Consider the following 15244-nt stretch of genomic DNA (forward strand, 5'->3'; position numbering starts at 1 on the left):
CTTTCCGTCCTAGTGGAGAACTAGAGGGACTTGTGAGTTGAAGGCCTTCTTCATTTCAGCGGCCAGGGCAGCTCGGCACTTCATTTGAGCCCGCCGGATCCCACTGGGGCTGATGATGAGTTCTTCGACATCTCCTTCGAGGCGGCTGGAGGAGCAAATAATTTAACTTCAATGCGCGACCTTTTAATATACATTGATTGTAAAATGATTATATCTACGACGTTTTTTTGTTAAATGAAACAAGCTAACATCCTGGAGAAAGAAGTTTTATTACTTTGAAATTTCGTCTATATACGATGGAAGCACCCTATATGTGCAATGTAATGTATGTGCAGCTAAAAGAACTCTACTATCACATTAAAAAGTGCGTATATAGGTGCCTTAGCCCTTACCTTTTGATTGCCTCTCAATATACTGACCAGTCAATACTAAGACCTAACTTAAATTTACGTTGAAATTGGTGAATTATTTTTTACAGCAATTTAATGAAATAGAAAAATGGATCAAGTATTTTCATTTTCAAAGGAGTTATTTTATGTAATCATGTTATCTATAATCATGATAATCTGAAGAAACAGCCTTATTTCAACAGCTCATATCTATTATCATCATGAAACCCAGAAGAAAATTTAAATCTTGTCTCTAGACCTCTATTAATCTTGAGACTTCTCATGGTTATAGACATGGTCCATGACATGGAATACTGACCGTATTATTAATAGTTATTTCATATACTTGGTATCATAGCCATAACCAGCTATGTAATAGGTATAGCATAGCCTGTCCAACATCTTAAAATTCATACCATAACAATGTAAGTATTATTTGTGAGCAACACCCTCTACGACTACTACAAGTAGTATACCCAACATGTCATGCATTATCAAACACGACTAAGTATCGGAGAACATGCCTACATGTTCCATGTTAAGGCACAGCCGTCACATTACCAACATTATATATATATATATATATATATATATATATATATATATATATATTTTTTTTTTTTTTTTTTTTTTTTACACTTGGAGAACAGCAAGACAATTTGATAACCCTGTGCATGCACTGAATACTACAAGCATTCAAACTGATGCATGCCCATTCAAACAGGCTGCAAAAGATGGAGGTGTAAACATTACATCCATGATGGTGGCACTGCCCGTGGATTTGCGCATACCTAGTAGTGTAGTGGAGTGGAAGGAGATTTCTTCTAGATTAATATGGATAAAGGTGAAACTGGGAAGGGAGATTGGGTTTTTGTAAGTGGATATGGGCCTGGTAGTGAGAAGAGTGTAGAGGAAAGGGAGGCTTTTTGGATGGATTTAAATGAGTGAATAGAGGGATTATGGAGAAATGTCAGTGTAGTTGTATTAGGATACCTTAATGCTAGGGTAGGAAATTAATCAATAGACAGAGTGATTGGGAAATGTGGAGTTCCAGGAAAGAATCGTAGTTGAGAGTTGATGGTGGAGATGTGTCTAGAGAGTTGATGATAGCAAATGCAGTGTTTAGGAAGAAAGTCAAGCATAAGTACACATGGGAGAGGGTGGAAGGGTGGTAGATAGAGCATTAATGGACTATATAGTGGTAACCAGGAGTATAGTAGGAAGAGTTAAGGATGTACATGTTCTAAGGGGAGAGAGTGAGGGAATATCAGATCATTTTCTGGTGGAAGGTAAGTTGAGAGTGGAGGATAGATGGAGAAAGAGGAAAAGGACAAAAGGTAGGGATGTGCTTAGAGTGAACTGATTAAATGAGAAAGAAAAGGAGAATGAGTATAAGAAAAAGCTGAAAGAGGAGTGGGAGAGAGTGAAGGATAGAGTAGAACTAGGAGTGGAGGAGGAATGGATGTGATGGAAAATGTCTGAAAAAGGAGGTACATTGATGGTGGACTGGGTGGTGAGGTTATTTAATGTTTGTTTAAGAAAGGGTGGAGTGCCAAAGGACTGGAGGAGCCCTTGTTTAATTCCAATTTACAAGGGAAAAGGGGACAGAGGGATCAGCTTGTTGAGTGTAGTTGGGAAGGCTAATGGGAGGGTCTTGATTGAGAGGATTAAGAGAGGAACAGAGGGAGTAATTGGTAAGGAACAGTGTGGGCTTAGGACAGATAGGGTTGCGTAGATCAGATTTTAGTGGTAAGACAGTTATGTGAGAAAGCTATAGGAAAAGGTAAGGATGTATTTTAGGCTTTTATGGATCTGGAAAAGACTTATGACAGGGTAGACAGGAAGGCACTGTGGGAGGTATTGCAGGTATATGGGAAAGGAGGAAAGCTGTTAAGAGCAGTCAAGAGTTTTTATGAGACTAGTAGAGTGTGTGTCAGGATTAGAAATGGAGAGAGTGAATGGATTGAGGTAAAGGTGTGACTTTGTCAGGGATGTGTTATGTCACCCTGGCTGTTCAATTTATAATGGTGCAAGAGGTAAAATGCAAGGGTAGTAGGTCAAGGATTAGATATGGTTAAAGAAAATGGAGAAAAGTGGGAGATCAGTCAGCTGTTGTTTGTGGATGACACTACACTTGTAGCAGGATTAGAGGAGGGATTGAAGAAGTTAGTGACAGAATTTGGGAAAGTGTGTGAAAGAAGGAAGTTGAAGATAAATGTGGGTAAAATTAAGGTCATCAGATGTACAAGGGAAGAAAGTGGCAGCAGACTGGAAGGGAATATTAAGGAAGAGAGACTGGAGGAAGTAGATAGTTTTAGATATTTGCGTGCAAATGTGGCAAGAAAGGGAGGAGTAGAGGTGGACGTAGAATGTAGATTGAGAGAAGCGAGTAAATGCCTTGATGGATTAAAAAGTGTAATGAGAAATAGACATTTGAGAATAGATGCTAAGAGGAGATTGTATGAAGGAGTGATTGTGCTGACAGCACTGTATGTGGCAGAAACATGGAACATAAGAAAGGAAGAGAAGGAGTTTGAATGTATTTACCTAGTTGTATTTTATAGGAAGAGACCTATGCTCATAATGACCTGTCTTTGCATCTTTCAGCATCAAGTTTTTTCTTAAATTCTTGTATAGTTTTTGCACTGAATGTTTCCTCAGCCAATTTATTCCAGATATTCACCACTCTCTGTGAGAAACTATTCTTTTTCAGATCTCTTCTATAATTATCCTTTATAAGTTTCTTTCCATGTCCTCTTGTTTTTCTTTTATCCCACTTAAGTCATCTCTATTGAGGACTTCCATCCCTTTTCATAATTCTGTTCTGTTTGTTCCAGGGTTGGTAGTTTGAGTTTGGACAATCATTGTTCATATGTCAGTTTGGCATAGTGTTGCAGTTTAATTCAATCTTGGTCTTATCAATGTAACTAATATTTTCTTTACCATATCTTCATCCAAGTAGTCAAAGGCCACTTTCATTGATCTTAGTAAATTGAAGGTTTCTTTGACTATTTAGTTGATGTTTCTTTGGTGCCATGTCATTATTGATAGTTACTCCTAGTTCCCTTTCTGAGTTAACTTTTTTAACTTCCTTTGTACCAATTTTATATTGTCCGAATGTATTTACCTAGTTTTACCTAGTTGTATTATATGGGAAGGGAGCTATGTTCATGGTGACCCGTCTTTGTATCTTTCAGCATCAAGTTTTTTCGTAAAAACTTGAATAGTGTTTGCCCACACTGTTTCTTTATCTAAGTTATTCCAGGTATCCAGTACTCTGTGTAGGAAGCTATTTTTTTCAAATCTCTTTTATAGTTATCCTTTTTGAGTTTCTTTTTGTATCCTTTTGTTTTGCCATTGTCCCATTTTAATAAATCATTCGTATCTAGGATTTTCATTCCATTCTCTTCTTTGTTCCAAAGTTGGTAGTTCCAATTTGGACAATCTTTGTTCGCATGTTAATTTGGAAAGAGTTGGTGCCAACTTTCTCGTTGCTCTTTGTACATACATACATATACAAGGGAGGTAGCCAAAAAAGAAAAAGGCATAAAAATCATTCCCACCCACTCCATCCCAAATACACTCCACTCCCCTCCACCCTCCCTCTTATCTTGGCAGCTCCTGGATGACGGGTCATCCCTGCACCCTGTCCACTGCCCTGGGTCAGAGGCAGTGTTGCAAGACACAGCACATCCACAGCAAGGCCGCTTCATTAAATCAACGACCCCCCTCTCCATCCCCTCATGCAGCAAAGGAGAAGACGGGGAGAAATCCCTTTGGGCTGCATAAATTTTTTCTCACACATACTACCTCACCCCCATCCCCCCATCCATTCCACCTCATGCATCACAACATCATCCATATACAGCCATTCTCCATTCACCCCTGTCTTCTGTCCTCTCACATCCTTCCTCAACAGACATTCCCCTCTTCCCCAGAGCCCTTTTCACCCCATCCATCCATCTCATCCTAGGTCTCCCCCTCATGATCACTCCCTCCACATCTGCCTCCCATACATCTTTTACTAGTCTTTCTTCACTCATTCTTTCCATGTGTCCAAACCATCCCAATACTCTTTCATCTACCCTATCTCCCAACTCCCTTACCACCCCTGTTCTCCTCCTCAACTCCTCATTCCTCACTCTATCTAGCCTAGTAACCCCTATCATACTTCTCAGACACCTCATCTCAAACACATTCAAACTCCTTCTCTCTTCCTCTCTTATGTTCCATGTTTCTGCCCCATACAGTGCTGTTGGCACAATCACTCCTTCATACAATCTCCTCTTAGCCTCCATTCCCAAATGTCTATTCCTCATTACACTGCTTAAACCACCAAGGCATTTACTTGCTTCTCTCAATCTACATTCTACCTCCACTTTCTCTCCACCTTTTCCTGCCACATTTGCACCCAAGTATCTAAAACTATCCAATTTCTCCAGTCGCTCTCCCTTAATGCTCACTTCCAGTCTGCTGCCACTTTCACCCCTTGTACATCTCATCACCTTACTTTTACCCACATTTATCTTCAGCTTTCTTCTTTCTCACACTCTCCCAACTCTTTCACCAACTTCCTCAATCCTTCCTCTGATCCTACGACAAGTGCAGTGTTGTCTGCAAACAACAGCTGGCTCACCTCCCACTTTTCTCTATTTTCTTTAAACATCTCCAATCCCTGACCTACCACCCTTGCATTTACCTCTCACACCACCCCATCCATGTATAAGTTGAACAGCCAGGGCAACATAACGCATCCCTGACGAAGTCCCACCTTTACCTCGAACCACTCACTCTCTCCATTTCTAATCCTGACACATGCTGTACTACTCTCGTAAAAACTCTTGACAGCTAAAAGCTTTCCTCCTATCCCGTATATTTGCAAAACCTCCCAGAGTGGCTTCCTGTCTACCCTGTCATAAGTCTTTTCCAGATCCATAAAAGCCCAAAAAACATCCTTACCTTTTCCTATAGCTTTCTCACATATCTGTCTTGCCACAAAAATCTGATCTACGCAACCTCCACCTGTCCTAAATCCACACTGCTTCTTGCCAATCACTCCCTCTGTTCCTCTCCTAATCCTCTCAATCAAGATCATCCTATAAGCCTTTCCAACTACACTTAACAAGCTAATCCCTCTGAAACTACTACACTCACACTTGTCCCCTTTTACCTTGTAAAGAGGAACTATACAGGCACTCCTCCAGTCCTCTGCCACTCTACCCTCTCTCCAGCAAACATTAAATAACCTCACCAGCCAGTCCACCATAACTGTACCTCCTTTTTCTAGACATTCTGCATGGCATCCATCCAGACCAGGTGCCTTACCTGCACTCATCATCTTAACAACTACCTTCACTTTATCTTTCCTTTTTCCTCCTCCATTTTCCTCACTCATCACAGTAATTTTCTTAGCACTTCCCACTGCAACTATCTCTTCCCTCCCTATCCTCCTTCACATTTAGCAACTCCCTAAAATACTCTGCCCATCTTCCCCTTACTGCCTTCTCTTCCATTATCATCTTGCCATCTACACCTTTTACCTTTTCTTCTCTACTTGATTCGCCTCCTCTTCCTCTCTTAATTTCTTTCCAAAACATCTTTTTATTACTTTCAAAATTTTCTGTCATACTCTTACCCCATTTCACATCTGCTCTCCTCTTTGCCTCCTTTACCTTGTGTTTTACTTCTCTTCTCTTTTCTATGTACCTCTCATATGACTCCCTCGTCCTATTTTGTAACCAATCTGTGAAAGCTCGCTTCTCCTCTACAACCTTCTTTGTTTCCTCATCCCACCATTCACTACCCTTCCTTCTATTTCCTCCAGTCCTTGTTCCACACACCATCTTTGCACACTTTGTGACTCCCTCCTTGAACAATCCCCATTCCTCCACTCCTAGCTCTACTCTATCCTTCACTCTCTCCCACTCCTCTCACAGCTTCTTTTTGTACTCCTTCTCCTTTTCATGTAAAGAGTTCACTCTAAACACCTCCCTACCTTTTGTCCTTTTCCTCTTTCTCCATCTATCCTCCACTCTCAAATTACCTTCCAAAAAATGATCTGATATTCCCCCACCCTCTCCCCTTAGGACATGTACATCCTTAACTCTTCCTATTATACTCCTATCTACCATTACATAGCCCATTAATGCTCTATCTACCTCCCTTCCATCCACCATCCTCTCCCATGTGTGCTTATGCTTGACTTTCTTCCGAAACACTGTATTTACTATCATCAACTCTCTTTCTAGACACATTTCCGCCATCAACTCTCCACTACAATTCTTTCCTGGAACTCCGCATATCCCAACCACTCCGTCAATTGGTTCCTTTCCTACCCTAGCATTAAGGTCACCTAATACTACTACATTGACATTCCTCCCTAATCCCTTTATGCACACATTTAAATCTATCCCAAAAAGCCTCCCTTTCTTCTACATTCTTCTCACTACCAGGCCCATATGCACTTACAAAAACCCACATCTCCTTTCCCAGTTTCACCTTCACCCACATTATCCTTGAGGAAACCTCCTTCCACTCCACTACACGTTTACCTATCTCTTCACTTACTAGTATAGCCACCCCTTCTCCCCCTCTCCCTCTCTTCACTCCTGAACACCTCCCAATTACTCTCCCAAACTCACACTCACCCTTACCTCTCAACTTAGTTTCACTCAAAGTCAACACATCCATCTTTCTTCTCACAAACATACTACCTATCTCTTCCCTTTTACTCTCATCTGTACCACATCCACACACATTAAAAAAATCCAAACCTTAGGGTACTGGTTGGAAAACTCCTAGACCCTCTTATGCCTTTACTTTTTTTTAGGAATGTCCCCAGTGGGGCTACAGGGAGAAGGATGTCTGGTCCCAATCCCCATCCTGTTTTCCCTTCCTTGACGTCTTCATCCACACTCAAGATAACAAATACATGACCACTGTTTACAGGAAAAACACTGACACCGGAAGATGCCTGAATGGAGTGAGCGAGTGCCCCCAGCGGTACAAACTCAGTGTCATTCGGGCATACCTTCGACGCGCATACAAAAACTGCTCTTCCTGGGAAAATTTTCACTCTGAAATAATGCGCGTTAAACAAATCCTCATTAACAACGGTTTTCCCAACTTTCTCATTGACAAAGAGACGAGACATTTCATCACACGCAACACAACACAACACGGACAAAACAACACACACAGTTTATTACAAAAACCAAATGACACCAGCACACAAAACAGACGAACGTGTCCTCAAAGACATCCTCGCACGTAACGTCACATGCACCAACACACACGACAAATTGACCCTCATCATATACTACAAAAACACAAAAGTCTCTAACCTTATCATGAAAAATAACATGACTAAAAACAACTCTCTCCTCAAACAGACTAATGTGGTATACCAATTCTCCTGCCCAGAAGAAGGTTGCAAACTTCTCCCCAATGCTTCTTACATTGGTGTTACCACTACCTCTGTGAGCAGGAGACTCACAATGCACGCCCGTGAAGGAAGTATACGCAAACACATGACACAAACACACAACAAAACTCCAAACAGACAAGATTTAGTCAACAACACAAAAATACTTAAACAATGTAACAACACCAAGAAACTACACATCTTAGAAAGAGTCTACATTACACAATACACTCCTATCATTAATATACAGACAGACACAGTTAGTACCTTACAACTACACAGCGAGGCTGCGTGGCAACAAGGCCCAAACGTCCGGCTACCGTGACCAGCTGTCCAGCGACATCCTGTTGATACGAAGACCTCACCTCCGTCCAGTACTTGACTCCTAACTCTCCTAGTTCCCCCCTTTTTACTTGTATTTAAACTCCTGTTCTGTATATGTAATCTCACTTACCTGAAGATGGTTGGATGACTCAACCGAAAGCTTGTATTTATATTTTGTGTTATGTTTTTCGTTACAATAACATCATGGATCTTGGAAGTATTGTGTTTGACCTCCCCTCAAGAATCAAACAAACTATTAGAAAAATTGAGAAAATCACTAAGAAGATAGTGGATATTGAATTAGCTCTGGTCTTCAATCGAACATATAGAGATATATATATATATATATATATATATGCATAAGTAACCACTAGGAAAAGTAAACTAATGAAGCAGAGCACTTTCGTATGATTACATCTTCAGTGCAGATACAAAGAAGGAATAAAATGAAGAAACAAGGTACAGAATATATGACATAGTAAAGAGGGCATTCGGAGAGGTTACTTATGCATTTGTGAACACAAGCTCCTAGTGTTTTTATTGCATATATATACATATATATATATATTCTACATTCACACACGCACTAAAGGCTTTTTTCCATATATCCATCCAAAGATAGAATGGATCAATGAGGTAAGGAGGACCTTGGGTTTAAAAGTCTGTTGAGCAGGGGAAGGAGAGGACAGGAGGTAGGTGTGAGTGGAGAATAGTTATGAATGAATGATAAACTGATGCAGGCCAAAGGTATGTATTCCTATCTTCTCTGTTTACTTATGAGGGGACAGGGAGGGAGGGTCACCATATAATTGAAGCAGTAGGGGTAAACTAACTTCGGGTGTCAAGCCCTACTGTGGATGTGCTTTATCTTGCTGCATTGCTTCTGTCCCAGGTAATGGTTGGAAGGACAGGGATGGGCTTTCATCCAGAAGGAGCAGAGACATTATTTTTGAAAGGGAAACAAATAGGTGGAGGGTAGGTACATGCCTTGACTGGCTACCTCCTTTGTGAGGGGGAAGAAACTATGTAGATAAGTAGATGAATGTTTTTTACCACAAAAGGGGTGACTAGGTCAAAGCATACACCCACATCATACAATTAATACCTATTTAATACCCCTACCTTGTCAGCACTTCATGGAAGATGGGTTATCCCTGTCACCTGCCACATTGCTCCAGTTGAAGACAGTACAGTAATGAATCACTTTCACAACAGGAATCAACAGCTGGAGCTAGTTTACTCCTATCCTTTTATCTATTCATACTCATTTTATTCTCTATCTCTATCATTCTCTCTTCCTTGCTCAATGACACAACATTTGATCTTATTTTTATTTCTATTTCTCATGGTATTGCAGAACTGAATTTATGAATCCTCATCTGATAAGTGTCCGTATCAATGAGAGGCAATCATCACATGGTCGGGAAGAAAATAAAAAAATGGCATATTTGCTTGACCTCAAAACCATTTGCATTGGTAAGACTGTTCTTTCTGAAGTATAGAATTAAAAGGAATGAAGAGTGGGACTCCATTGGTCTCTGCTCTTCATCCTGACATTATACTCTGTATTTCTCTGTATTTACCTAGTTGTACCTAGTTGTAATATACAGGAGGGGAGCTATGCTCGTGGTGACCCGTCTTTGTATCTCTCCGCATCAAGATTTATCTTAAAATCTTGTATAGTGTTAGCTCTTGTATAGTGTTAGCACATACTGTTTTGTTGTCTAATTTGTTCCATGTATTTATCACTCTGTGTGGGAAACTGTTCCTTTTCAAGTTTTTTCTATAACTATCCTTTTTCAATTTTTTTCCGTGTCCTCTTGTTTTACCGTTTTCCCACACTAATAGGTCGTTCCTGTCTAAAACTTCCATTCCTTTCATTATTCTGTAGATAGCAAATCTCCTCTTTCTCTTCTTTGTTCCAGAGTTGGAAGGTTCAATTTGGATAGTCTTTGCTCATATGTTAGTTCGGTGAGTGTCGGTGCTAGTTTGGTTGTCGCCCTTTGTAATCTTTCTAGTTTCTTAATATTCTTTTTGGTACTGGGTGTCCAAAGTGATGCTGCATACTCAAGTTTTGGTCTTATTAGTGTAGTTAGTATTTTCCTTATCATTTCTTCGTCCATATAAGTAAATGCCACTTTGATTGCTCTCAATAAGTTGTAGGTTTCTCCGAACATCTTATTTATATGCTTATCTGGTTTCATGTCCTTTCCAATCATCACTCCAAGATCTTTTTCATAGTTTTTTTTTTTTTTCCCAATTCTGTAATCTTTTGATATTCTGTTTCTACTCTTTCCAAATTCCAGTATACTGCATTTCTTAATATTGTGTCCAGATCTTGTTGCAATGAGTTGCAGTCTTCTTCCGTTTTTACCTTCTTAAGTAATTTTGCATCATCTGCAAAAAAATTTATATAGCACTCCACGCCTTCATTCATGTCATTAATGTATACAGCGAACATGTCGGGGCCAGTACTGATCCTTGCGGGACCCCGCTTTTTACTTCTTCCCAGTTGGAGAATTTTTCTCTAATTACAACTCTCATTTTCCTCCCAATCAGGAAGTCTTTCATCCATTCCAATAATTTTCCTCTGATGCCACCTTTTGACTCTATCTTATTTATTAGTTTCCTATGAGGTACCTTATCGAATGCCTTTTGCAGGTCCAGAAAAGCACAGTCTGCCCATCCATCTCTTTCTTGTATTATGTCTACTAATCTTGAGTAAAAGCAGATCAGATTTGTTGTACAGGATCTCCCTTGTCTAAATCCAAATTGATTTGGGTTCAGTATAGATTTCTCTTCCAGGTATTTAACCCATTTTTTTTTTATCACTCTTTCACAAATTTTTGCTATTGTGCTTGTTAGTGAGACCGGTCTGTAGTTAGATGGATCTTCCTTATCACCTCCCTTATAAATTGGTACAATGTTTGCTTTTTTCCAGTCCAATGGTACTTTTCCTTCTTTAAGTGAGGATTTAATTATATCATATATTTTGTCAGTTAATTCTTCCATGCATTCTTTCAGTATCCAGTTTGCTATTCCGTCTGGGCCATGTGATTTTCTGACATCCAGGGTTTTAATTTGATCACTGTATTCACTTAATTGTATTTACCTGCAAAGAAGAACTAACAGACAAAATACACATCATAATAAATAGCTCACTCAAAGAAGGAAAGATACCTAATGACTGGAAAAATGCTAACATTGTACTAATATATAAAGGAGGAAACAAGGAAGAACCCACCAACTATAGGCCAATATCACTAACAAGCACTATAGCCAAAATTTGTGAGAAAATAATCAAAAATAGATGGGTAAAACATCTGGAAGACAACAACATATTAAACCCAAGACAATTCGGGTTCAGACAAGGAAGATCATGTACCACAAACTTAATAGGCTTCTACTCAAGGCTAATAGACATAGTGCAAGAAAGAAATGGATGGGCTGATTGTGCGTTCCTAGACTTGCAAAAAGCCTTTGACAAAGTACCACACAGAAAATTACTAAAAAAACTGGAACACATAAGAGGAATACAAGGGAACCTACTAAAATGGATGGAGGACTTCCTGACTGGTAGAAAGATGAGAGTAGTGCTCAGAGAAAAATATTCAGATTGGAAAGAGGTGATCAGTGGAATACCGCAAGGATCTGTACTGGCACCAATAATGTTTGCTATCTATATGAATGACATGGACGAGGACGTGAACTGTTACATGAGCTTCTTTGCTGACGACGCCAAACTGTTAAGGAAAGTAGAAACTGATAAGGACTGTGAAGCACTGCAAGAAGACCTGAATAGGGTATGGAACTGGAGTCAGAAATGGGAAGTGGACTTTAATACTAAGAAGTGTAGCATAATGGAGTTTGGAAAAAGCAAAAACAGAATATCAGGAAAATATACAATTGGAACCAAGGAGGTAAAGAAAGTAGGATCCGAAAAAGATTTGGGAGTAATTATCACAAACGACTTGTCCTATGATAAACAGATTAACAAAATTGTCGGGGAGACTTACAACTTGCTAAGATCAATAAAAGTGGCATTTGCATACTTGGACGAAGACATGATAAAAAAAATATTGGTTACATTGATAAGGCCTAGACTAGAGTATGTGGCGACATTGTGGTCCCCCTGTACCAAAAAGAATATAAAGAAAATAGAAAGAATCCAAAGAGCAGCTACAAAAATGGCACCTGCACTTGCAAACCTATCATACGAGGAGAGATTGGCTAAACTGGAGTTACCGACACTGGAGCAAAGAAGAGAGAAAGGTGACCTACTGACCATCTACAGAATAATGAAAGGCACAGAGATACTTGATAGAGAGGACTTACTTAACTGGGACAAGAGAAACACATGAGAACATGGAAAGAAAATAAAAAAACATAGCTATAGAAGAGAACTGAAGAAAAACAGTTTTCCACGTAGAGTGGTAGACACTTGGAACAAACTGGATAATGAAATAGTATGCGCAAAAACCATTCATGAGTTTAAAAGCAAACTAGACACTGCGAGATACAATGGCAGGACACCACGAGCATAGCTCCCCTTCCCGCAAAATACAACTAGGTAAATACCTAACTGTAATACACAGGAAAGGACTGGGTGTAGGAGTTAGTGCATGTGGATGTGTGTTTGTATATGGAGGTATTATGGGGTGCAAGGGTTAGGTGGTTATGGAAATGTGAATAGTTTGTTGTAAGTGTAGGATGATATTTGAAAGAAGTGTGTTTTTCTTCATTTGTCAAATTCATCTTCACAGGTGTCATTATAAAGTAAATAGTTGTGAAATAACTGCATTGATATATTCATTTCTGTATTTATATTTTGTTAGTGAATCATATTAGTCTATGTTACTCAAACTTAAAACACACACAGAGGATCTTGTTTATGGACATTCACTTGGTCAAGTTACACATGATTCAAGAATTGATTGGTTAGAGCTTAATGAAACTGGACAAAAGCTGTTGTTCCGTGACAAGCGACAAAGGCTAGTACTTGTGGATGTGCCAAGTCTACAGAAGACATCCATCTTGAATTACTCAACCTTTGTAACGGTATGTACAAACAGATTATCTTTTTGTAAGATATTAAATATATAGAGGCAAGGATGTAGATACTATATAGTATGAATTTTATACACTGATTGAGTCAGTCTTTGTTATTGACCTATTTTGACAATTTTAATGAATTACATTTTGTTATTTTAATTTTTATATTTAGTGGATTCCAGGTAGTGATGTAGTTGTGGCTCAGAGTAGAGATCAGCTTAATGTATGGTACAACGTAGACACACCAGAACGTGTCACAACATTCAACATTAAGGGTGAAGTTTTGGATGTCGAACGAGGTGATGGTAGAACTGAGGTTTGTGTCAGTTTACTAAAGGTAGAATTAAAAAAAGAAGTATTGAAGTATTCTAAAATAATGTTCTGCTCTTATTCATGATAGAATAAGCTATATTGCATTGGTAATGTTTTTTGTTATGTAATAAGACATTTTGGAAGGAAATCAAGAAAGGAAGGGAAGGTAAGTCAAATAGAGAAGAAAAGGTAAAAGGTGTGGATGGACAGATCTTGATGGAAGAGGCAGTAAGAGGAAGATGGGTGGATTATTTTAGAGAGTTGTTGAATGTGGAGGAGGATAGGGAGGGATTTGTGGTAGCAGTGGGAGGCGCAAAGAAAATAACAGTAATAGGAGAGAAAAATGGAGAAGAGATAAGAAAAGATGAGGTTCAAATAGTACTGAAAATGATGAGAACAGGTAAGGCTCCTGGAGTGGATGGGTGTCATACAGAGTGTCTGAAGAAGGGAGGTACAGTAATAGTGAATTGGCTGGTAAGGTTTAATGTGTGTCTAAGGGAGGGTAGAGTGCCGGAAGACTGAAGGAGTGCCTGTATATTTCCACCTTAAGGGAAAAGGGGACAAGTGTGAGTGTAGTAGTTTCAGAGGGATCAGTTTGCTGAGTGTAGATGGGAAGGCTTATGGGAGAGTTTTGATTGAGAGGAAAGGAAAGGAACAGAGGGAATTGGTGAGGAAATGTGTGGGTTTAGGAAAGGTAGGGGTTGTGTAGATCAGATTTTTGTGGTAAGGCAGATATTAGAGAAAGCAACAAGGTAAAGATGTTTTTTGTACCTTTGTGGATTTGGAAAAGGATTATATGGTAGACAGGAAGGCACTGTGGGAGGTTTTGCAGATATATAGGATTGGAGTAAAACTATTAAGGGCAGTCAAGAGTTTTTACAAGAGTAGTAGAACCTGTGTTAGAATGGAAAGTGGAAAGAACAAGTGGTTTGAGGTAAAGGTGGGACTGCATCAGGACTGTGTCATATTGCCATGGCTGTTCAAAGTGTACATGGACAGGGTGGTGCAGGAGGTAAAGGCAAGGGTAATGGGCAGCGGACTGGAGATTGTTCAAGAAAATGGAGAAAATTGGGAGGTGAGCCTTTTGTTGTTTGCTGAAGACACTGCACTTGTGGCAGGGTCAGAGGAGGGATTAAGGGAGTTCGTGACAGAGTTTGAAAAGGTATGCTGTAGGAGAAAGTTGAAGGTAAATGTGGGGAAGGTGATGAGATGTACAAGGGTAGAGGATGGCAGTGAGTTGTAAGTCTGAAAGGAGAGAGGCTGGGGGAAGTGGACAGCTTTAGGTATTTGGGGTTGCATGTGGCAGGAAAGGGAGGAATGGAGGTAGAGGTAAATTGTAGATGGAGAGAAGCAAGTAAATGTAAATGCCTTGAGGGAATAAAAAGTGTTATGAAAAATAGGCAACTGGGAATGGATGCAAAGAGGAGATTATATGAATGAATGATTGTGCTGATGGCATTGTATGGGGCAGAGACTTGGAATTTAAGAGAAACAGAGAGGAAAAGTTTAAATGTGTTTGAGATGAAATGTCTATAGAGTGAGTAACGAGGAGGTAAGGAAGAGAGCAGGAGTGGAAAAGGAGATGGCAGATAGGGTTTATGAAAAGAATGAGTGATAAAAGATTATTAAAAGAGGTGTGGAAGGCATAGATGGATGGAGTGAACTTGAGGGGATGACCAAGAATGTGAATGATGGATGAGGTGAAAGGGGCATTGAGCAAGAAGGGAATGTCTGTTGAACAAGG

General features: G+C 39.6%; 1 protein-coding gene across 3 annotated transcripts in view; it reads left to right on the forward strand.

Annotated features, from left to right (window-relative positions):
• Oseg2 (intraflagellar transport protein Oseg2) overlaps positions 1-15244 on the forward strand; it is a 544964-nt gene that overhangs the window by 149530 nt on the left and 380190 nt on the right. For all 3 annotated transcript variants that reach the window (XM_076173301.1, XM_076173302.1, XM_076173303.1), the window contains exons 10-12: positions 9494-9612; positions 13016-13194; positions 13361-13504. In XM_076173301.1, coding sequence (XP_076029416.1) covers positions 9494-9612; positions 13016-13194; positions 13361-13504 — 442 coding nt within the window. The remainder of the gene's footprint in view (positions 1-9493; positions 9613-13015; positions 13195-13360; positions 13505-15244) is intronic.

The sequence above is a fragment of the Oratosquilla oratoria genome, chromosome 34 (assembly GCF_046742065.1).
Source record: "Oratosquilla oratoria isolate Oo_2021 chromosome 34, ASM4674206v1, whole genome shotgun sequence".
NCBI classification, from domain to species: domain Eukaryota; kingdom Metazoa; phylum Arthropoda; class Malacostraca; order Stomatopoda; family Squillidae; genus Oratosquilla; species Oratosquilla oratoria.